The 25,698-nt window shown below is 29.0% G+C and overlaps 2 protein-coding genes across 3 annotated transcripts in view; one reads left to right on the forward strand and one right to left on the reverse strand.

The window, feature by feature from the left end:
* The window catches only part of LOC122632661 (unconventional myosin-Ie-like), a 54,138-nt gene that overhangs the window by 8,240 nt on the left and 20,200 nt on the right, over positions 1–25,698 (forward strand). For both annotated transcript variants that reach the window (XM_043819751.1, XM_043819752.1), the window contains exons 3-11: positions 6,497–6,622; positions 7,053–7,142; positions 7,557–7,651; positions 7,746–7,923; positions 8,085–8,247; positions 8,368–8,475; positions 8,573–8,701; positions 9,100–9,296; positions 9,453–9,620. In XM_043819751.1, coding sequence (XP_043675686.1) covers positions 6,497–6,622; positions 7,053–7,142; positions 7,557–7,651; positions 7,746–7,923; positions 8,085–8,247; positions 8,368–8,475; positions 8,573–8,701; positions 9,100–9,296; positions 9,453–9,620 — 1,254 coding nt within the window. The remainder of the gene's footprint in view (positions 1–6,496; positions 6,623–7,052; positions 7,143–7,556; positions 7,652–7,745; positions 7,924–8,084; positions 8,248–8,367; positions 8,476–8,572; positions 8,702–9,099; positions 9,297–9,452; positions 9,621–25,698) is intronic.
* Positions 9,878–25,389, reverse strand: LOC122632663. Its single transcript, XM_043819755.1, has 3 exons — positions 25,050–25,389; positions 11,676–11,891; positions 9,878–11,084 (listed from the first exon to the last, which is right to left on the reverse strand). The coding sequence occupies exons 2-3, from the start codon at positions 11,888–11,890 to the stop codon at positions 10,349–10,351; spliced, it is 951 nt and encodes a 316-aa protein (XP_043675690.1). The 5' UTR covers position 11,891; positions 25,050–25,389; the 3' UTR covers positions 9,878–10,348.

Raw genomic sequence — 25,698 nt, forward strand, 5'->3', positions numbered from 1 at the left:
ATACAAATCCTGGTTTGTCGAGAAAATTTTCGCGGAACCAATAGTTTGTATTTTTTAACAGAGGCGCATGCGCTCTCCGTTATTGGCAGGAATCAGAGTACCACCCCTTTGCAGTTCATGTGACCCGGATACAAATTCTGATTTGCCGAGAAATTTTTCGCGGAATCAATAGTTTGTATTTTCTAGAAGGGGCGTATACGATATCTGTTATTGGCGGGATTCAGCGTGCCACTTCTTCGCAGTTCATGTGACCCGGATACAAATCCTGATTTGTCGAGAAAATTTTCGCGGAACCAATAGTTTGCAATTTCTATCAGGGGCGTATACGTTCTCTATTATTGGTTGGATTCAGCCTGCCATCTCTTGAAATATCATTTGTCTCGGTTGGAAATTTGTTTCTGGAAAAAATGTTCTCTTTTTCCAATATCGGGGAGTAAAATGTTCTGGATCGTGGATTGTGTGAAGGATTTATTGAAAAACGCCTTGTATTTCTTTGAAATAAAACATTTTTATTTTTAATTTTGATTGTTAATACATAGTACATGCATTTTGTTTTATATTTATACAATTATTTTATCATATAAATATTTTTGAAAATTGGCGTCACATTATGTGTTCTTCAAGTTGGCTCCATATGAATTATTCGTACAAATTGTCACCATGTTGTTTGTTGAGGTCTCACGAAAATTTCTTATTTTTTGAGGTAATTGTATCATCCTGTATGGTGTCTTGTATGGCCGTTGTTATCAGATATGTATCACTCTTTCGTCATGAATTTCTGGTACCCTTTTAGATGTATGTGCCTTAGACGTCCTTACGCGATATCAGTGTTTCAAATGTTATTGATTTCTATACGATGACTTTTTCCTGTAACATAAAAATGGAATATACTTAGCAATCCTGTAAACAGCTGTTTTCGTTCTTTTCGATACTGTTCAGTTGATCTTTATCTTACTTTTTCTGTTTTTTATGTATAAATGTATGAATATGTATAAAATAATATTAGGAATAAATTGTTGAAAGGAATCTCGCGTAATTGGTTCGAAATTTCGGAATATTCTTAAAAATTTCTATCGGAATATTGTTAAAAAATAAGAGACATAGTTCTCTTGAATACATGTGTAAGCACTTTTCCGTGCTTTAACTTGATGTTTTGTAGCTTATCTGATATGAAAACTTAGTCGGGAGTTTATCAGAAAAGATTGTCTTATCATTGCATCAAAACAAGCAAGTGTCACCATCGGCGTTTTGAAGGTTAATGTTTTTGTCTTACGAAAGAGTCGGCATTTTTATAATATACATACATATAGAAATGATGCCAAATCATTTTAATGCACTTTTATAATCAGGAAAAGACGACGAAATTCTTGTTCACAGCTTAATAATGAAATTGTTTGTTTATGCGCTTATCGTTTATTTCTGGTGAAGATGACGACTTCGAAAACGGAAATTATTTTGGTCAAAATCGAGTAATTATTGTATGACAATTAAAAAAGGTTAACATATGTAACGTTATTTGCCTACTCTTTATCCAGCTCATGGATTGATCTACTTTTTTTTTAACATAGAAACAGTCCTATGTGTATGTATATCTAATAAATATGTAGTTACATATATATTTATTTTTTTCTTTATATATTTTTATACATTTCAATATGGTTATTGGTAGATTATTTTTTTTTACATATATATATATATACTCACTTTTTTTATTTAATAATTTATCTTTATAATCATTGTTTTCAGTTGTAATTAATTACGAAATAATTGCAATATCAGAAAATTTCTAAAATTTACTCTAATCTCGTGACAAACGATATGCTAATCTTTGAACACGCCTATTAGCTTTGGAAATTCTCTACGAAGTATCTATTAACGTTGATTAATGGCACGTGCTTGTTTAGAACAATAAGCATCACTGTTACGAGGATCATATTTACGAGAAATATGCATTCCGTGTTACGTACAATTAATTTACATGCCTATAACTATCTTCGTTTTTCACAATACCGATTGTTTAAGACGATTATTTATTGTAGTAAACATTTCACAATCACTAATAAACGATTTTTTCGCATAGACTTTATTTGTATATCAAATTAAATTGCACATTTGAAGGGAAATATAGACGAAGTTATTAATTAAGTAATTAATCATTTAATTGATTTTCGTGAAAATGAGGGCAACAAAAAAAAGGTTTATCTTAACGAGACTCAAGCACGAAAGTACAATTAAAATTACGAACATGTCGCTACAATTAATTTAATTATAGTATGTATATATACATATCTCATTCGAGATATACATACCTTTACGATTTCAATCTTGATAAATGTACTTAAAAGATTGATATTAAACAACATATTTATACATAATAATTATTTAAACAATATATTTAATACATTCTAATGTATAATAACATTTATTATATAATTTATATAACTTACTACTTCAAAAAGAAAAAAAAAAAAAGAAAAAAGAAATTATACTATATAAAAAATAAATCACGATTAAAAAAGGAGAAAAATGGTTAGCAAGTTTTTAGAAGTAAAAATTTGTATCACTTATACGCGGTGCACCTTTAAGTTCTTAAGTCTCAACACCACTCACATACATGTACATACACATAAGTACATATGTACACACATATATATATATATATATATATACAAACATAGATGGGTTGAAAGGTAGAACGTCGAGATTGCACGAAGAAGAAGAGAGGAATATCTCGTTGGCAGCTGCCGGCGGAATTCCGGTGAACGAACAGACAGTTTCATTGCACGAGACCAAGCGAGCGCGCACACGCAGAAGCCGGAAACCGTGAAATCACCTCAATGGACCCGCGTTCGGGGATTAGCTTCTAACAACGAGCATATCCTCTCGTGATTTACGTCGATAATTAAGCCAAGCCTATCCTTTGGCCTCATCCATCCGATATTATTGACTATGTTGTTACGAGCGAACAATGACCTCGATACAATTGCTTGCTATTGTTAAAAAGAATAATTCTATTTTGTTTTTCTATTCTCTTGTTAGCTTATTATACTTCATTTTCTTGCTATTTCCTTTTTTTATGTTTCTTCCATAATTTCCTTTCTTTCTTTCTTCTTTTCTATTTTTTCTTTTGATTTTACGATAGAAATTTTGCTCACAAAAACCTTATTGCTACACGTGCTACATCTCTTATTTAATCAATTTGATTTAATATAAGAATTTATTAATTAAATAGTTAAATTAAGTTGTTGATCATTTATAATCACAACCGTACAACTTTAAAATCAGATATACTTGTATGTTTGTATATTCTTTTTTCTTTTTTTATTGTTTTATCTCTTTATTTCGTTTCTTCTTTTTAATTATTAGACGAAATTAATTGTTAGTTCGTATGCAAAGATATTTTTTTCCAACATGAAAATTGGATTATACAAATTTATATGATAAAAATTGGATTCTACAAAGTTAAGATAAGATTCATTAGAAAATATTTGAATTCGTTATAATTATTGTGAATATAAAAAGAATAACACTATCTCATAGGTCTATATATTAAATGTTGAAATGAAATATTGTAAAATTTATTTAATTGTAAAAATTTCAAAAATAACAAAACTGTACTTCGAGCTCTGGAATATTTTGAACTGTATTATGCGATTGTTATTAGGAAGGTGTGAAAGTGAACAAAAAAGAAAAAAGGCAAAAAGAAGCAAAAAAAACATTCACGGAAACAGACAATATGGAGAACCATTTCCGTTTCTCTCATAACTATACTACAATGACTGCACTGCTTACCAACTGATGTTCATCTTTTCTTTCACATTTCTCTTTCTGTTATATTCAGGATGCGGTGAAGATCTTTTTTTTTTCTTTTTTCTTTCCTTCTTTCTTTCTTTTCTTTTTTCTTTTTTTTTATATTCTACGAGTACAATAACTATGCCATGAAATAGCATCTTCAAAAAGTACAATTAATAAATAAATAATTACATAATTTCGAAAAGAAATATCGTATATCGAATTCATTTAAATTCTATTTGCTTTTGATCGAAATTAATTTTTAATTGATTAAATATCGGTATATTTTTAATTTTTAATTTACACATTAAAATTTATATTTAATAATACGTATAACTTTGAATTCGGATGAAATAATAGTGCCATGAAATGACTTCCCCTGCGTATGATAATAAATTCATAAAAAAATAAATATAATACTTTCAAAGAGAAATCATTCTTCGAATTCGCCTGAATTCTACTTTCTTTCTATCCAGAAATTAATTTTTAAATAATTATATATTGTGATTTTTAATTTAGTTACAAAAATTTCTTTTTAATAATACGTACTGTGTCGAATGCTGTAATTATACCAGCAATTACAATGAAACTAATATAATACAAATTGAAATGATTTTTCTTAGGTATAATATGAAACTAATAAATAAATAACTAACTTGAAAGAGAGATCGTTCTTCGAATTATTCTAAATTCTACTTTCTATCGATCAAAATTAGTTTCTAATTAATTATATATTTCGATTTTTAATTTATACATAAAAATTTCTTTATAATAATACGTTCATTATTCGATACACAATAATTATGCTATGAAATGGTTTTCCTTACTTAATTTATTTTTCCTAATAATATTCTTTTTAATAATAATAATAATAATTTTCATTATTATTATAAAAAGAAAATACAAAAATAATTTAAGTAAAAAGAAAAATTTTATTTTATATTAATCATGCTAAATAGTAGAACAGAATTATGGACGACAGGATCGTATAGAAGAATGTCTGGTATTTTAGCGACTATCTCTTCTCGTTATCTCCTCTCTTCGTCGAGGAAAATGTTCCTAAGCCGGAAATTGTACGAAGTGTTAAAACTTCGGATCGATACGCGATACGCTTACGTTGGCAGTATTTCTGTCAATGAGCCAAGCAACCTTCCTGATTATCGCATGTCGTCAACATAGTTACATCTACTTCCACGTCAGATCTATTATTTATTCGAATAATTTTGTAGATTACATCTCGCTTTCTTGATGTAATTTTTAAAACTAACAATAAGAATTAGTACAGTCAATGTCGATAAATATTCTTGATGAGATATAGTAGTTTCATTATTTGCTAGAGTTTTTTTATTTTATTTTCTGTTTTAATCTTTAAATATATATATAAATATACACACACACACACACACACACACACACACACACATATATATATATATATATTTAGAGTAATACGGAAATTAATGTCGAATTCTCTTATATTATAAATATATAGTTTTGCTCGCGCAGATATAGGAAAATTAATCTAAACATAAATTATCACGTAAGCGTGAATGAACGTTAGAATCTTCGATTTCTCTTTTCGCTTGTTAGAAGATGAATAACACGTGAAAATGAAAATGAAGATTTCACTTGTATCATTTTCAGTGAATGTGTTCGTTCAAAATAGCGCTTTCTATAATTAATTACGCGAGTATTTTAAATTATATAGTATATCTTATCTAATTGTAACGCTTGAAATATCATCGTTATTTTAGATAATACGATAAAATATCAAATTTTGTGGACCTTTAAATGGTCTCAAAAAGTTCAAAAATTTTTATACAAAACATTTTAAAAAGATGTTTCAATTTAAATGAAACTTCCTATATAATATCTTTGACATCATTTTATATAGAAATCTTTTAAAATCATTTCTTCAGATTCAAAACAATTTGATTTAAATTTAATATTTATGAAATTTTATGAGTGATAAAATCTAACTATAAAAATTTAAATTGTTTTTAAATTAGACATTTAGAAAGCATTTTATAAGGTCATCTCATTGGTTAAAATAGAAATCGTATTTTCATGAAAGTTTTAAAGAGAACCGAGAATTCTACTATTTATTCGAGGTTCAATCGATTTTCTCGAGCAAGCAACGTTACACGTCAAAACCTATCAGTATCATCAAAAGTCGTAGAGGCCGAAGAGAATCCTAATAAGATTTCCATGGCACACTGACAAACGATATATGGGGGTTAATGAAGGTAACACAGTTAAAATCTAAAACAATGACACTTCCCTATCTCGACCTACATGTCTTTTTTCTCTTTTCATTCATTTGAATCTGTGTCAATTAAATGTTAATAGCTAAAGCTGTTTTAGAAAGCTTTGACTAATGAAAACTAATCGACGTTCCTTACGTTTGATTACACATAAAAAAAGAAAGAAAAAACCCATCATTCTATATTATCTATTCATCTATCTATATTACCATTCTTCACTTAAAAAAAAAATAAATAAACATGTCATATTGTTAATTTTTTTTCTTTAATTATATCCGTACAAATAGTGAATACATTTATATCAAAAATGAACGTTTTTTTTTTTATTATTTTTATATTAAAAAATTATTATAGATGTTGGATTGATATTAATAAACTAATAATTATGTGTACTGTATTTTTATAACTTTTCGATATTTTTAATATATATATTTTTTCAGGTTTATCACTGGCAAAGTCAAAATGTCAAAGTTTCTGGGGTGGATGACATGGTATTGCTTCCTAAGATTTCCGAAGATGCTATTATCGAGAATCTCAAAAAAAGATATATGGACGATTATATATTCGTATCCTTTCGAAAAATTATAGATCAATATGTTTAAACATATATGTTTAAACTATTGTTTAAAATATTGCTTTTTTGTTATAAATTTGATATCACATAAACATACAAATACATAACTTCTCGTTTCTTTCATCGAATAACAACATTTAAAAAATTTCTCATTTGTTTGCTTAATTTAAGAAACTCTAACAAAATGAATAATCCGAATTTAAAGTTGTTTCTAAGAAATAAAGAAACTTTTCAATATTTTATCTAATAAAAAAGAGTTAAAAAAAGATATTATTATCTTTATATAATCACATTCTCTTCTCATTTTTCAAACTATTTTTTTTTACCTTCTATTTTATCCTTTCTTGGTCAATTCGTTACAATCGTTAACCCGATTACTAGAGTACAGCATGACTTTGAAAAATTTCCTTAATGCCTGTCAGACATGCATTGGTCCTGTTTTGGTATCGATCAACCCCTTTAAACAAATGCCATATTTTGGTGAGAAAGAAGTGGAAATTTACCAAGGAGCCGTAAGTTTCTAAATGCTTTTTTTACTCTCTTTATATATTGTACATTATTATCAAATAAATGTATACGTATATCGATGGCCCCTGAAGAATGATAAAGCTCTTTACACTGGTGATACACATATATTTTGTATACTTACAGGAACTTTTACCACATTGAAATGTTTTATATCTCAATGTATATGTATTGATTTATTTACTTAATATTCAAATTATAAATATTCATTATTATAATAATAAATATTATCCATTTATTTATTTATTTAATGTATATCGTTTAATTCAGATATTTAATAATGCATACTTTTTTAAATTCACATTTAAATAATATATATTTATTACTTTTAATTTATTTAATATGTGTATCCATAATATTTATATCATATATTATATTTATATTTTAACTTTTTTTTGTAGGCACCTTACGAAAATCCTCCACATATTTACGGATTAGCAGACGAAATGTATAGAAATATGTTGATCGATAATGAGAGCCAATGTGTTATTATAAGGTAAATGCACACATATGTATATACATAACTATATATGTACATATATATCTTTATTTTTTTTAAAACATTCTCTCTAAATATGTATTGCTTTTAGTGGCGAATCCGGAGCTGGCAAAACCGTAGCAGCTAAGTACATAATGTCATATATAGCCAGGGTCAGTGGAGGTGGTGAAAGGGTACAAAGAGTGAAAGATGTGATCTTGGAGTCGAATCCTCTTTTAGAAGCTTTTGGCAATGCCAAGACGATGCGGAATAATAATAGCAGCAGATTTGTACGTTTCAATCATATTTCTATAAAATTATATATATATATATATATATATATATATAATTTTTATTATATATGGATATAGCTATGTGTGGTTATATCTTAAAATATAGCAAAAATTTCGATTTATTTAATCGATTAATCTAATTGATTCTTTATTATCAGGGCAAATATGTGGAGATACAATTCGGTACAGGTGGACAACCTAACGGTGGAAAAATATCAAATTTTTTATTAGAGAAATCGAGAGTTACCTGTCATAATCCTGGAGAAAGAAACTTTCATATATTTTATCAGTTGGTAACCGGTGCCGACTCTCAAATGAAGTGTAAGTAAAAAGAAGATATTAGACGTGATAAGAATTTTGAAGATTTAGTTGGTTTTTTTATTTTATTTATACAATGTAAATTTAAGAAGTTACTAAATAACGTTATGTTGTGCTTCACAGCTGAATTGGGATTGACTGATCTTGATTATTATCAATATTTGAGTTATGGTGGTAATCATAAAGTAGAAAGCACTAACGACGCTCGTGATTTTCAAGAAACGTTGAAAGGTATTACAAATTTTTTTTCATGAACAATTTCGTTCTCGAATGTTGATAATTTCTTTTGTTTGTTTACTTTTTTCTATTTCTTTCACTTTTTTTTTAGCTTTGCGAGTTATGGGAATACAAGACAGTGAAGTATTTGATATCTTCAAGCTGGTAGCAGGAATACTTCATGTTGGAAATATTCAATTCATCGAGAAAGGAAATTATTCACAAGTCGCTGATAAGCAGTGTTAGTATTTTAATTAGGTTTCTTTCTACTTTATCGAAGGATAAGATAAGAGAATCAATATTTAAATAATGTGACAATTTCATACTTGAAAATTGAATTCTGCCATATTTAAAAAAATTTGTTACAATTTTTGATAAACAAAATGTTAATGTAAGAAATCACGTTTCTAATTTTATGTAAAAGATAATGTAAGTTAGTAATTTTATACATTTTTAATTGTTTGAAATAAGTCGAAAATGTCATATTAGAAAATTATGTGAATTAAATTAAAAATTTTAAGATTTTTTGGAATAATTTAAATCTGTCAAAAATTTTGAGTTTTTTTTTAATTCCTTGGCATTAAAAAAAAAAGACATGACAAATGTTGTATCGTTCTTATCACGTTTTATCGGTTTCAGTTCTCGATTTTCCTGCTTACCTTTTTGGAGTCTCTGGGGAACAGTTGTCGCACAAGCTGACGTCGCGTGAATTCGAATCAAAATGGGGAAGTCAGTCTGAAAGCGTCGACGTGACTTTGAATGTCGAACAAGCTCTTTACGCGCGTGATGCATTGGCCAAGGACGTTTATACGAGACTTTTTGATCATTTGGTCAAGGTACATAAATATGAATATATTCATACTTAACTATTTTCTTTACTTTTTTGTGTGTACTTTTTTATTTATTTATTTTTCTTCTTTTTTTGCTTTTTTCTTTTCTTATTTTTGAAGGATAAAATTTATCATAGATCTTTTTATATTTCTCAATTGTAGAAAGTTAATTCAGCAATGGAAACCAATGCAGATAGTTATGAAATTGGAATATTGGATATTTATGGTTTCGAAATCTTCGAAAAAAATGGTTTTGAACAATTCTGCATCAACTTTGTGAATGAGAAATTGCAACAGATCTTCATAGAACTCACGTTGAAAGCTGAACAGGTAAGTGTCATTTTATCAGACATTATATCGGCATTTTTTATTGCTCGATACTTATACTTTAATAATATATTACTACACATGATTTTTATTTTATTCTCTCTCTCTCTCTCTTTCTCTTTCTTATATATATATATATAATATTAGTTAAATTATATATAATACAAGCCATATATTATCTATTATAAATAACGAATCTGTAAATTTGTTTTGAATACTAATCAAGTATCAGAAAGCTTTGACATTAGCTTGAATTCTTCTTTTGTTTTTGTTCTTTTCCTTTTTATTTCTTTTTTACAAAATACGAAACAACTTATATTTTTCTTTTTTTTTTCTTTTCTGCACGAAAATCACAGCTAGTTCCTCGTCGATATAATTTACAAATTTACATTGAATTTTCACAATTTAATTAGAATGGATAATTTGTTCTAACGATTGACGAATAAGATTCATTGAGAAATTTTCAATGTAAAAATTCCAAATTTATCCCACTGTCACTCGTAATCAAAACATATTGGAAGACAATATATATATATGTACATATATATATATATATATATATATATATATATACACACACACACACATATATATATAACAAATTAATCGATCGTGATCATCATTTGGCGTTTCTGCTAATTCCTTAACCCTCAGCTTGAGAGGTCCACAACAACGATTTTCATTAACACTCCTGGACAACAACTTTTCATGGTCTTGGCCCAGGTATCTCGTCAATCCTCGTAGACTTTATAACTTGGTAAAACATCGGTCCTTCTCAATGAATACCTTTGCACAGGTGTAGTTTGAGCCATAAGGAGTCTATTAGGTACTTTGCTAGGCGGTGCTGGAATTTGTTTGGGTAATTCGCTCGATGTAACCATAGAGTTTTCTGTTGTAGACAAATGTTCAGAACCAAGAGCCCAGGCTCGTTCCTTGATTCCATTAACTTTCGTGTTTTTCAATGAATTCTTCGAATCCTCAAAACCATCGGGATCATGTACAAGTCGATCAAACTTTTTCGGTGGTCTTACTTTCTTCTCATGTTTCGTTTTCCAATCAGTTTGTCTCTCGAATGGTCTGGTTACTCTTAAATAATCCAATGGACCTTCGCTCAAGGTACTTCTAGGACCTGTCTCTATCTTCCTAAATGTACCACTGTTACCTCTTACGTTAACATATACCTTTGGTTTACCACTTTTCAAATAATACAATTTTTCATCGAGATTGTGTAACTTTGGTGGGCTCAATAATACTCTTTTCTCCGTGTCGTCGTAACCATCCAAACGAAAGTTCGACGATATCCCAATATTTCTTACGCCTAATATAGAGTTCGGTACAACTTCGGGATTTGGATAACTCTCGTTTGAAGATTCTATAGTTTGTTGATTCTTCAAAACAGCATGGACCAATCCTTGAAGATTTTCCGGATCTACATCACCAGCACCCTGGACTTCAATTTCCACCAATCTAGAAAATGAAAAAAAAAAGAAAAAGAAAAAGTCATTATCGTAAAATTAGAATTGTAGCAAACAATGAGATTTCTTTCTTCTCGTGAAACCGTAATAACACGTTTGGACGACTTTTACCGTCTTTGTGAGCAGGGTAACGAGTTAGCCTCGTTTCTGGGACATCCATCATTTAGCAATGAGCTCTCCAAGCTACGAGCGAAAGTGATCTGGCTTGACTACGGTGTGTAATTTCAATACCGATTAAACGAAACGAAACGAAACGAAGGAAGAAAGAAAGAAAGAAAGAAAGAAAGAAAGAAAGAAAGAAAGAAAAAAGGAAGAGATTAAAGAGAGAAATAAGAAGAAGAAAAGAACAAAAAGAGAAAAGAAATAAGAGAAAATAAATCCGTGAAGGGATAATCTAGCCACTCTGTGATTAGGTAATCTCATATATGTATATAGACAATGTATACTAATAATCTTTACTAGCATCGTGTTGTAACAGATTTCACGAGTATGCGTTTGAAAAGAAAAAAAAAGAACAGAGCAAGAAACCAAAAAAGAAAAAGAATAGAGAATTCGATAGTTTCACTTGATAGAATTGATTTACCTGTAATTATTGTCCGTGTCAGGCCTCTCGACGTTAGTGTTTTGAAAGAAACCATGAACGGATTTACCTCCCTCGTAAATTTTTCGCTCGTTAAAGTCACGATCCTCGTGTATATGATTGGGCGATGATGGTGGTCTTGGTAAAACCATGGCCGATGATGCCAAATCGAAAAGGACCAATAACAGTAAGGTTCCATATTTTTTTTCTGCTTTCATCCTAAAATGACACAAGAGTGAATACTTATTTAAAAGAGAAAAAAAGCAAAAGAAAGAAAAAATCGAACGAAAAAAAGAAACAAATTCTTTTTTTTCTATTTTTATTTCTTTTATTTTATTTATTTATTTTTTTTTCCTTTCCTTTCTTTTTAATGTAAATTTTTATTTGAAAAAGACAATACTCTTTTCGTTCTCCAAACTCTTCCGTTTCATTTCGTGAAATAATAATGAAATGGAAGGACGAAAGGAACCAGAACGACGATTTCTAAACGGTAAACAAAGATGAAACGAACGACGCGTAACGAGTGTACGTTATAATAAAAACGGCAGTGAAAGTTCAAGAAGCGGTCCGACCGAAACAACCGATATACGATGGCGATTGGCCTCGAGGGAAACGAAATAATCATATTTCTTTTGTTTTCCTTACGTAAGGCACATGCCTTTTTGGGCTGCGTTATAAGAAAAGAAAATCATTCGATTTTAATCAAAACTATTAAAAATATTCCTTAATATTTAAATTACATTCGCCTATAATTGATAAATCAATTGATCTCAGTCATACATTGATTTTTAATATATACGGGATCTCATTTTAAACGATATAGTCAAATATATCCGATTTTATTCTAAATCGCAATAATGCGATTAATTTTGCTGATAATATCAATAAGTTTCTTGATCAATTTTTTTTCTTGTTTGTTTTTTTTTTCTTTTTTCTTGTTTCATTCATTCTATTTGCATATTTTTTTCATGTTTTTAAAACGCGATGGCCTTCAGTAGTCATAAAGAATATTATTGCGATTGAACAGTTTGTTAAACTTCGGTGCGGTATAACTCGATGAAATATTAATGAAGAGATGTACTGCAGGTATTCGTTGGTATTGATATTCTCTATAACTTCTGTCCAGATTAAAATATCGATTTCTATTTGAAAAAAAATTGTTATGACGTTCGTACCTTCCCAACAGCGTACTTTTGCAATACATATTACATTTTCCTCGTAAAATTTAGCAATTGTAAATGAACTGAGAATTAGTCACAATTATATATATATATTTTTCTTGTTTTTTTTCCTGCAAACTATTTTTCTAATTTTTTTTCATACGATATATATACATAATATTTCTTTGTCCTATATACATGTTTACAAAATTTTATATACATATACTATATATATATATATATAACAAAAAAGCAGAAATAGAGATCAAAAAAACACATTTGTCATAAAAACAATCCGCGCTTACGCAAGATTTCAATAAATTAATATAATGAATGTGGCAACGTGACAATACTACGCGAGAATCAAGAGTATCTTTAAACGATCTTAAAATAAGGCAATCAATCAAATTGTATATATTAAACAAAGGATAAAGTAAGATATAATAAATAAATTTATTGTGACTCTGCTTTTACAAAAAAAAAAGGAAAGAAAAAACATATCTCGAATTATAATCAGGAGTAATTCAGTGATGAACGACATTTGTTCGACGGTGATTCGAAATTGAAAATCTGATTAAATGTAACGTACTGAACGCGATATTAAATATTTAATATATTAATCAAACAACTTTACCCTTGGTTCTGTTTCTCATAATATTTAAATATTTCAATATTAATAGATATGATCGAGATTACTATCTTAAGAAAAATTTTTTAGTCATTCCTCATTATCTATTTTTGGTAATCTATTTTTTCTTTTTTTTTATTTTTTCTCGTTAAATTTTTTATATTTCACCTAATGAACTGCGCAACGCTTTTGCCGCGGTCCGTGAGCTGTTCATCACTGTTAATTAATAATTAACACGATAAGCGATAAATCGAATCATATTTTTTACTACGTAACTCCAAGTCATTAGATTGATTGATTCGGGTTAGTTAAAAACATACATATGTAGACATCTACGATATATACCGAGGTCTATACCAATATATTTTCTCAAGAAGCATCATAGACATGTCCGTATACGTGATCGTGCAAGTAAATCACTCGGACGTCGTTAGAGAAGAAAGCTTTCGTTCATTCGTTCGTTCGTTCGTTCTACATAACACAAAAGCCAAGCGAGACGCGTTATTTATCGATGTTAAGAAAAGTTGAAGGAGGAAACCAATAGCGTTTTGAATCAACTATCGTTCAATATCGTGATGACTTTCTCACAGGTATGCAAAGATGAAGGTGAAGTCTTCTTGCAAATCGTAACGACGAAACACCGTTCCATTATTTTCCCGCTGTTCCTTCGACAAAGTAACGGGAGTTTCCTCCTTTCCCGGCTCTGAAGGTGCGATAGAGAAGAACAACTCTATCTTCTCCTCTCTCTCTTTCTCCCTCTTTTTACCCTTCTTTGTCTTTCTTTCTTCTCTATCTATCTATCTTTCCTTCTTTATTTCTCTCTACTACTCTCGTTCTCTTTATCTTTTTCTATTACTCTATCACTCTGTCTTTCTCTTTCTTTTTATTATTCTATCTCTCTTTCTCTCTCTCTTTCTCTATTACTTTGTTTCTTTCTCTTTTTCTATTACTGTTTCACTCTGTCTACTTTTTTACTCTTATTCTTTTACTCTTTCTCTTTTTCCATATTATTTTATCTTCTCTCTTTTTATTAATCTCTATCTTTCGAAAGCATACAATATTTTTTTCTTTTACATATATCACATATGTATGTATATCTATATCTATAATATATGTAAAAGATATATATATTTTTTTCTTCTCTCATATGTATGTACCGTTTCTCTTTCTCCCTTTCTTTCTTTCTCTTTCGTGGGTGTGGTTTTCGCCAAACGACGATGGTTGTGTGTCGGCGTAGTTGCTGAGGAAACAGGTTCTCTTAAAAAGTGCAAGTGCATTCGTTGCCCTGGTGAACGTACTCAGCTCTCTACCGCGAACAACACCGATATATCCACGTGCCCGACCTGTCAGACTGACCGACTCTACTCTACTCGACTCCGACTCCATTCCACTTCCGTTCTCCATATATTTAAAAGTCTCATTGCCTTTATTATTACATCTATTTCTCAATTTTATATATATATACACACACACACATATATATATACGTAATATATATTTATCTATATGATATTTTGGTATTAGTATGTATTTGTCGTAAGTTCTTTTTCTACTCGTTTCGTCATTTAATTATATGTAGGGTAATCTTAAGAGAGAGAGAGAGAGAGAGAGAGAGAGAGAGAGAGAGAGAAAACGAGAGAAAAAGTTAATCCAATCGAAGATATTTGGAACACTCTATATAGTTTAATCCTTTGGTTTAGCAAGCAAATGCTTTTAGTACAAGTTTCATTTAAAGTATGGAGTACTTTTCTTTTATACAGTGGCTCTCAATCGTACTTTTTACTGACACTTATTGATTATTATTTCGTTTGTATAAACAAATAAGAAAAACTAGATTCATAAATTTCATCATAAAATCATTACAAATTTTCGATTTGAAACAAGGTCAAAGGAAAGAGAGCTCGATCCAATATAGATTATCTTTCGTCATTTTATTTTCATAAATCGTAATTCACGTAAAATACATGATCCTCTTTTTTTATTTTCTTTTTTTATTCAACAATATTCACAAACATCACTCAATGGTAGAATGATGGTAGAAGTCGTTATTATTATTATTATTATTATTATTAGTAGTAGTAGTAGTAGTAGTAGTAGTAGTAGTAGTAGTAGTAGTAGTAGTAGTAGTAGTAGTAGTAGTAGTATATAGTAGTAGTGTAGTAGTATAGTAGTCGTAGTAGTAATACTCGTAGCAAAAAAGAACAAGAGGTTTGCTTGAAATCAACTCATAACGAGAGAACATGATGGGTAATTAGATAAATACAATAGGAAAGTTATTTACCGTGGGATTTTTTTCTCATTGCTAGTACATTTTACAAATTCTTCTTACTCGTCACGTCTTACGATCAGATCCTCGTAAATATTCATTTATTATGCCAATTTCTCTCGTACTCTCGTCTTCTTGAAATAAATAAAAGAGAAAGAAAAAAAATAGAAATAAAAAGGAAATAAAAAAGAAAAAAAGAAGGATAAGAAAAAAATAAACGATTATTCCCGAAGAAGAAAATATTCCTCATTTATCTGTGTGAAAGTCGAATGATCATTGAAGGAACACTCCTTGCGGTCGAGTTGGCTAAATCGAAATCGTGCTTTTTAACGTCGATCATTTTCTTTCTACAATAAAATTAAACGAACGATCTCATACTTCCGTATTTTGTGTATTCCTTCTTCTAATCCTCAAATCAAATTTTTCCTTTTAAAAAGTTTCATTAAATACAAATTATGATCAAGATCATTCGCGATTGATACGAGTATCAATACAAAACAGAGAGAATTAATACGATAATCAATACAAAATAGAAGCATTTCCTACGTTTTATAAACTTATGAGAAAAGAAAGAAGAAAAATATTAATTTAAAGCAGGAACCAATACATTCACTTTCATAAAATTCTTAAAAAATAGAACGAAAAGAGGGAGAGGGAGAGAGAGAAAGAAAGAAAAAAAGAAAAAGTATCAATTAAAGTAGCACCGAGTTCATTCACACTTTCTTCCTTTCATAAAATTGAAAAAAAAAAAGAAAAAAAGAAATGAAAAAAAAAGAGAAAGAAAGAAAGCAAAAATACTAAGGAGGGGAGTGTTAAACTTATGTAGGAAGTAAATGATTCGATAAGAGATAATAATCCGAACGAGGGAATACTAATTTACTCAGTTAATTATTAGAACCTCCCTCGTAGAAGAGATATTTAACTGGGTGATACGGAACTCGAGATACGATTAAATTCACGCCTCGAGGAAAGTGAGAGTGGTCAAGGCCCGAAGGGGCCCTGTTTATATATATATACTCGTACGTCTCTCTTTCTCACTCTTCCTACCTCCGTTACTCTCTCTCCCCTCCTTTTCTCACACTGATCACTACTCACTTCAACGTACCAGAAAGTACCTATAGAAAGACGCTGATATAAATACTAATAACTAAAGAGTATATGTTTGTAATCATTACGTTTTTCTTATCTCTTTTCATTCATATCTTTTGTTTGTTTCATACCGTTTGAGATAATTTTGTAGGAGAAATTTATCTAATATTTATAATTGAACTTGTAAAATTATATTTAAAAATAAATATGGATATTTTTAAAGAGTGTAATATTATATAATATGAAAATCTAATAATGATGATAATAATAATAATAATAATAATATATATATATAAATTACAAATTTTTCAATAATAGAAAATTATACTATATAATATAAATAATATAATATTATGTTTATATATAATATATAAATATAAATAAGATATATTCGTGATACAAAGTTTAAATGGTTCAACGTGTATTATTATACAAAAATGTTTATATAATAATATTATTCATAGTAATATAAAAAACATCTAATCGGACAAGATTAAAATCTCTTGATAAAGTGAAACGAAAAAAGATCTTTTTAATCGGCTTCGGTTCGATATTATCGAATTGGCCTCCTTTCGATTAACGTGTATATTGATAACAAGTATGATTTCAATGACTCGACGAAGCTTTCGCAGTCATTAAACAATTCCATACAATTGCGTAGTGACTTGCTACGAGTATCTCGAACGTAGAATCACTCACGATTGCACAAACGAGATCGTAGATCGTAAGATCTCGATATTTCCTTGACGGCACTTGTCTAGAGAAGTCAATTATCTACGCGCCTCTCTATAAGCAGGATTATTTTCAAAGAAATTCATTCAGTTCATTTGTAACAATAATCCCACTTATTTAAAATATTATTAGTTTCTTTTCATTCAAAAAGTCATTCATTTTCATTTAAAAAGTTATTTCATCTAAAAGAAATAAATCAATATTTTCAATAACAAAAATCACTTATTAAAAAAAGTATATATATATATATATTTTCTCAAAAATAAATTTAAATTATTTACTATATTTTTTAAATTAAATTTTATATCTTTTACTTACGATATTAAAAAAAAAAGAAAAGAAATAAATTACATACGTGTAATATAATATAATCTCCACATATATAATTATACATATATGTAAGAAACATAATATATACCATATATATTATATATGTTATTCATTCTTTCTCTCTCTCTCTCTCTCTTTCTCTCTATCTATCTCTTTCTATATATATAATTATATATATATACTTTTTTAAACATAATCGTACATTGACATATTATGTGTATAATGCACATATGTAACAGGCATAATAGATACATATACACGAAATAAATAATACTCTTTTTAAACATTATCATACGATTACGTAATTTCTCGATCATCATCCAAGTCAGTCATCGGAACGTGACGTTAGAGTCGTATTGTTTCCCCATTCGATATTCTCAGCGAATTTATTGCAAACTATTATTACATACCCCTTATCATTGTCTCACCCCTTACATCATGGTTTCACCGATTTTCTTCCTTATCGTGTCTATTCTATAGATAATGATACTTTCACAAGAACGTTAAGGCGCGGTCGGTTACGTGTGCTCGCACACGTTTCGCTTCGCCCTCTCTCGCCAAGGAAAGTACATGTGTACATGGATGCATATATGTATTTATATATATGTATATATATGTGTGTGTGCGTGTGTGTACACGTATGTGTTTATCTACAAAGAACGGAATTTTCAATGAAACTATAGCAAGACATACTATGATTTCATTCCCTCGAGCATGATCGTAAGTCAACCTATCGCAATTAAAATCCTGATCCATTTTGTCTTCCGACGTCTTATGCGTTCACGATTATGAAACCGCAACGTTTGATCAAGATTTTATTTTTATTATTATTATTATTATTATTATTATTATTATTATTATTATTATTATTATTATTATCATCATCGTCATCATCATTATAATTATATTCATTGATAGTTAATATAAGTTTCTTTTTTATGTATATATATTGCTCATATCTACTGTTCTACTTGTTCGAAAATATAAAGAACTTAAAAAGAATTTACTCCAAAAAAAAGATGAATGAAAACAATTTAAATGGCATGGGAATAATATCATCATCATCCTTTTTCTTTTTGCTACTTCTCTTTCTCAAATTAAAAATTAATTGGCAATCGAGAAAAAAATATAATAATGCAATTATTAATTTTATTTATTTTTTTCTTTTCTTTCATACTTGTCTAATTTTCACATATAGAATTAGAAATTAATTAAATAAAGAATAAAAAGGAATTAATCATTTTGTCCTTAATTTTCTCTTTTTTTTTGTCGGTCGCCAATTTTTCTTTCTCTAATTAAAAACCAATTAGATAGAGCAACGCTGTAATAATAATTTCGTCGTTATATCCTTAAATGTCTTATTTTCTTTTTCGCTTATCTCTATTTTTCTTCCTCGAATTAAAAAATAATTATAAAAGAATAAAAAAATAATCTTACCGTCATTCTCACGTATTTTTTGTATATTATGTTTTTCCTCTTATCCACTCTTCTTTCTCAAATTAAAAATGATATAAATGGAGAAAAAAAGAAGAAATAAAAAATTCCATTATCATTCTAACGTATTTTATCCTTTTTTTCTTATTTCTAAGTATACATTAAATATTAGTTGAACAAAAAATAAGAACAGGAGTACGATTGCTTTTTAAAGTCATTTGAAAACTTTTGGCCTATCCCCCGTACTTCCTATTATATTATTATATCATTTATTTCGCTCTTTTATCGATTCTTCTTTTTTCCAATTAAAAATTAATTAGATTAAAAAAAGGCACAAAAAGAAGTACTATAGGAAAGTGTTAGGCAGGTGCATGATGTTATCAAAAGATGGAAAGGAAAACATTGTATTTTTATAAGCAACCATGCGTTCGACAGTTGCACGCTTCTGCTTTCTATCTATCACGAGAAAATCAAATGCTTTCGATCTTTGAATAAAAGGCACGTATAGTATATCATGAGGTTATCTAGTTAAAAGATACCTCTCCCGATTCCATTTATCGTTTCGTATAGTTTCACACGGTTCCACGTTCAATTCATTGCGAAATACGTAAGGAAACCACAACCAGTTTTCACATACCGTACCTTTTCGTATCTTAAAAAAAAAGAAGAAATAGAAATGAAAAAGACAAAAAAGAAACAAATAGACGAAAAAAATAAACCGGCTCTTTCACAACTGTTCTAAATAGATTCTGCTACGCATTATATTATAAAATATTTTAAACGGATATATTATTATTATTTTCAAATTAGAGAGAAAATAATATATCACGTTTAATAATGTGATATATCTTATATGATTTATGATTCAAAAATAAATTAATTTATTAATTTTATTAAAAAAAATATAATAATAATATTAATAATAATAATAATAAGCAGATTAACTTTGAAGGGTTAATCAATTGTTTTCTTTATAAATTCTAGATGATTAATTAACAAAATTAAAAAGGAAAAAGAAGTTTTTTTTTATTATGGTTCTCAACAATAGTAAAGATAACAATTGCAAAAAATAATAAAATATCTAAATATTCACGTTAATGAGATAATATCGACAAAACATTTCAACTTTCCCTTCTCGCGTTCTTCTACTTACACGTTGAACAGTTCCAACGAATGTAAGTTAAGTCAGTTGTACGATTCGTTCTACGAGATCACGATTATGCACATTGCACATATATATACATATATAGAAAAAAAAGAATATATATATATAACGTATATATATATGTATGTGTGTGCATATCATAAATAGTATGCAGTGTTCTTATTTCTGTGGAAACTAGCGAGTCCAATCGAGCGGAATCAAGAAACTGATTGTAATCGCTTAAGACACGATATATTAAAGAACCTTGAGACCATTTTATGTGCCAATGTATATGAGCAAATCAATTTAAATCTCATTAATGTTCCACTTCGTGATTGTATGACCGACGGATTTTTTCTAATCGCTATTCTTGAAATGAAAAAAAAAAAAAAGGAAAAAGGAATAAAAAGAGAAAAAGAATTTTACATTGCATTTTCTACATTTCGATTATGCATCTTTAAAATTAGTCCACCAAAAGGACGTACGAATGTATGATATATGTTTTACATATATACATACGTATATTACAAATTATAATAAATGTAAAATATTCTTTTTTTCTCTCTTCCTCTCTCTATCGAATGTCAAAATCTTACATGAAATATCATGACTGATTATACATTTAACATGCACTTTTATGAGCGATTAGATAATCTAATCCACAATCTCGAATCAAAGAGAGTTTCTTAGCTCCAGGAAGCATGATCTTCTTAAGAAGAGAGCGATTACAATTCGAGTGACAGCTTATGATTATGAAAGAGTTGATTCACGAACACATACATAGCCGCAAACACATACTTATACATATATATACATATACATGCGCAACATACTGAACGAATAACTTTCAAATCTGATATACTTTCTAGATTAACAGACGTGACTTTACCTTTCTCCGTGGTCACGTAAACTTGTCTTAAACGAAGATAAAAATAGAAATAAACAACAAAATATTAATAAATAGATGATAATAATAATATAATAAAAAGAAGTGATACAATGAAATATGAAAAAGAGAACGCAAGGTAATCATGCGAAAGTCCTTTACAGAGCAAGGATTATTAAGTAGAGTGCTAATAGACAACGTTATGCTAACATTCCAATGTATACTTTAGATAATAAAGTATCTCTTCGAAATACATCGAAATATGGCATAACGATTACGTAACATCACGATTTTGTTCCTCATCTACGAATCGTTCTTTCGCATATATGCATATATATTCTTACGTAAAATATGTTTATTACGAAAATCGGAGAAAATCTTTCGTATTTATCGATATGAACTTTCAACCTATGAACGAATGTAATCAGAAATTATTTTATGTGTACGATCAAACATTTCGTTCAATCAGTGAATAAGTGCATACACTTATATGTTTATCTATAATTAAAAATACAATTCTTAAATCAATTTAAAAAAATTATGTGATCATATAAAAAAGTTGTATGTATGTCTGTGCGTGTAAAAAATATATAAAAGGAAAAAGAAAAAGTTAGAAATATTAAAAAATATAAAAATATTGAAATATTACAATTTTGAAAATATTAAAAGCAAGAGGGAAAAGATATCATTATCATCGTTTAGATACGACTTTCAAAAAATTAATCAGTATAAATAACAAAACATATTATACAAATGATTTAAAGGATAAAACCGATGTTCGAGTTTTCTATCGAACGTAAATGGAGTATAAAATTGCAAAGACCCACTTTCGATGGTCCGTCACGTTATAGCACAAGAAAATTCACGGTTCCAATGAGGATGAAGAATTCTCTCACGGTCGTTTTATCTTCTCGAACGATTCTAAGCGCATACGACGTTCTAAGTTAATCCTTAGAACGTCGTAAAAACTTATGTTTTATATTCCTCTCTTCCTGTCTTTCTCTTTATCTGTCTGTCTCTTTCTTTTCTCTTCTCTCTTTTTCTCTCTTTTTAGTATTCTTTCTCTTTCATTTCTTTACGAACTGCATCCATTATATTATCATTCCGATAATAACTAAGTTTAAAGTCGAGCGTGTCAGGTGTACAAAATCGTCATAAGCGCTTTCAATGTGCATTCTTTCTTTAAGTTATACGACTATATAATATCGAAAGACTCCTCATGTATCTGATTATTATTCGACAACATATTATCAATTATAATACATCCTATGAAAAAAAGTAAATCTAAGATACATTTCAGACGGAGCTAATCATTATGAAAGTAGCTTTATCCGCATTCTAATACTATAAAAAGTCATTAAAAAACAGAGAAAAAAAAGAAAACAATAAGATAAAAAAGACATATTGATCGGATCAAAAGATTTAATATATTTAAGTAGAACATATTTATCTATGAAAATATTTTGCGATATCAAAATATGTTAATGAACGATTTAATTTAGTAAAAAGGAAATGAAAAAATAAAAAGGAAATAAAACAAATAAAAAATTGATCATACTGTTTATAGAAAAATAATTGAATAAATGCATTCAATTGAAATAAATTTATTTATGAAAAACCTTGTAATATCGACGAGTTAATATTTACTTAAAATAAAAAATAAATAAATAAATGAGTAATAAAAGAAATATAATTATTAGTAATAATAATTATTATTACAATTAATGAGGTTAATTACATTACAAAGATTAATCAGGAACGTGCACGCACGCCCAGATTTTTATTGAAATCCGTGCGATCGAGTGTAGAAAACAGAAGAACAATACTATTTCTATTGAATTAATCATTTTAAGTAGTAACTCGAGACTAAGTTTTCGGTATAGAGTAAAGAATTTTCTCGTCCTCGTTTTTCCACGAAGTAGCGCGTAATTTCACGTTCTCTCTCGCACGAACGAAACCAGAACGATCGTATAAACAGGCGAAATCTCGAGTTAACGAGTATGATTGCATATAGGTATGTGTTTGTGTACATACGTGCGTACTCACACGTACAAATATGGTGTATACTCGCTTGTTGAACTTATGTCATCTCTTGGAAAAGTCAGACGGCGAATTCGATGTTCGAAACGCTTTTTAAATTTCACAAATGTGTGTGCGTGTCTATGTGCGCACTGTACCGCGTGTGCACTTTCATGCATGTGTGTGTAAACATGTTCGACGACTCTAAGGACTAATTTTGTACCGAATTATACACCACGTATATATTACACCGCATGACGCAATCGCAGCAAATTTACATGAGCTTGATGATGTGTATATATGTGTGTAATAGTGTGTGTTAGAAGTAACATAATTTCGTATATACATGATACGTAGTGTAACTTTATGCATGTAGGTATATCGAGTGAATCGTTCGAAGAAAAATTATATGTTCACTTCCTTTTCTCTCTCTCTCTTTCTCTCTCTCTCTCTCTCTGTCTCTGTCTCCCTCTTCTTTTTTCTCGTTATATATGTCCATATTATACTATACTACTTTGTCTTGGTAATAGCCATCCGTGAAAATTAATAGCGCGTTACGGAAACTAGCGTTAATTAAAAAAAAAAAAAAAAAAGAAAAAGAAAAAAGAAAAAAATATACCGTTCGCGAGTCGACGAGGTCGAACGACGATTATTAAAGACACGATTTGAAAATAATAGAACTGATGCATCACCTCAATTATTACGATAAATATATTCGTTTGTACGTACTATTGATATTAAATAGATATCGGATTAAGTAATTAGATTTTTGTTTTCATGAAATAATGTCGCAATTTAAACTTATGGATATACGTGTTATCAAAATTAATAATAATATTTAATTAATAATGTGCCCTACAATTAATTAATCTAAATACGTGTGAGTTGTCTTCTAAAAATTGTTTAATAATAATAATAATTATAATAATAATAAGTAAAAGAGAAATAGCTCACATCGTCAAGTTTATGAACGCGTGCGCACATTGGCCTAACGACTTCCTACGTCTCGGCGCGAAATTCGCTTTGTCTTCGTAATAAAAAAGCGTGAATACTTAATATCTGGGCTAATGATTATTACATATGTGTGTGTAAGTATAAAAATGATTGTACACCTTGTATGCTAACTATTTGTCTATTCTTCTTTTATATTCCTTTCTTTCTGATCGAGTTATTGCTTAATTATGGATCAACGATTGATACGATATCTCGAAGGAAACTTAAGAACATTTTTTTAACCGTTTCATACTTCATGTGGTATTCCTCTTGGAGATATAATTAAAATGAAATAAAATTAAAACTGTTATATACTTTATAAAAGATTCTATAGAAAGGTGAACGTAATTTTTAAATATTTCTTCTTTTTCAAAAGTAAACTTGTTATAAACGATGTCAAAAAAAGGAAATTAAAAAAAAATTGGAACTATTAGTTACTACTTTACAACAAAGTGGGCATAATTTTTTGACATTTTTTCTAAACGATAAACATAATCAATTAGAAAAGAAAAGAAAAAAAAAATAAGAAATTTACAATTATTATATATAGATACAATTATGAAAAAGTATTTGTATATAATTTCTGAGTATATATTTTTTTTCAAATCATATTGTTCGCAATTATTCGAAATACTAACTTTCTTTAAAAAATGATAAAAAGATAAACGAAAAAAAGAAAAGATTTCAAAAACTTACCTGACGTGAGAGAAGACGAAGACGAATAGAAAGACGAAAAAGAAGGAAAGAAATCGTCGGTGTCAACGAGGTCTTCGTAGATCATAGATCGAGATGCAAACACGATCCAGGCGGATCGATCTCGCGGACTCGAAGCTTGCGGTTGTCTGCGGTCGATCGTGAAAACTGGTTCACTCGTTCGCTTCGATCTTCCTAACTCGTACAGGATCGTAGGATTTAATCGATACTTTGTTCGATATATCGATATATACACATATATGGATATATATCGATCGATCGATCGATATAAACAAACTCAAACTCATTCGATCTTACTCTTAATTAATTTCTCGGTTTCTTTTTTTAATTATTCTTTTTCTTATTGCGAAATAGAAAATAACAAGGAAACAAACGGGAAATGTAGAATAAAAATAAGAAAAAGAAAAAAAGATGAGGTTTCTTTTTATCCTAGGATAAAAGATCCCTTTGAAAATATGACGCACGCGTTCTAGGATAAACGATTTCCCGCCTCCGCTTCTCGAGATCCTTACGATAGACACGAACGAGACAGGAACACGCGCGTCGAACGCGCCGGTTCTCTTTGCACTGCGGCCAAGGATCGAGGCGAAGGTAATGAAATAGTCGGCCGAACCGACCACCGACCGTCTCT

The sequence above is a fragment of the Vespula pensylvanica genome, chromosome 10, assembly GCF_014466175.1.
Source record: "Vespula pensylvanica isolate Volc-1 chromosome 10, ASM1446617v1, whole genome shotgun sequence".
Taxonomy (NCBI): domain Eukaryota; kingdom Metazoa; phylum Arthropoda; class Insecta; order Hymenoptera; family Vespidae; genus Vespula; species Vespula pensylvanica.

What these genes read in the sequence shown, in the direction of transcription:
- LOC122632663 (XM_043819755.1), bottom strand. Translation starts at nt 11,890, where the DNA reads ATGAAAGCAGAAAAAAAATATGGAACCTTACTGTTATTGGTCCTTTTC. An exon ending in GACACGGACAATAATTACAG is followed by an intron (nt 11,085 to 11,675) that starts GTAAATCAATTC and finishes TTCATTTTCTAG; the next exon opens with ATTGGTGGAAATTGAAGTCC.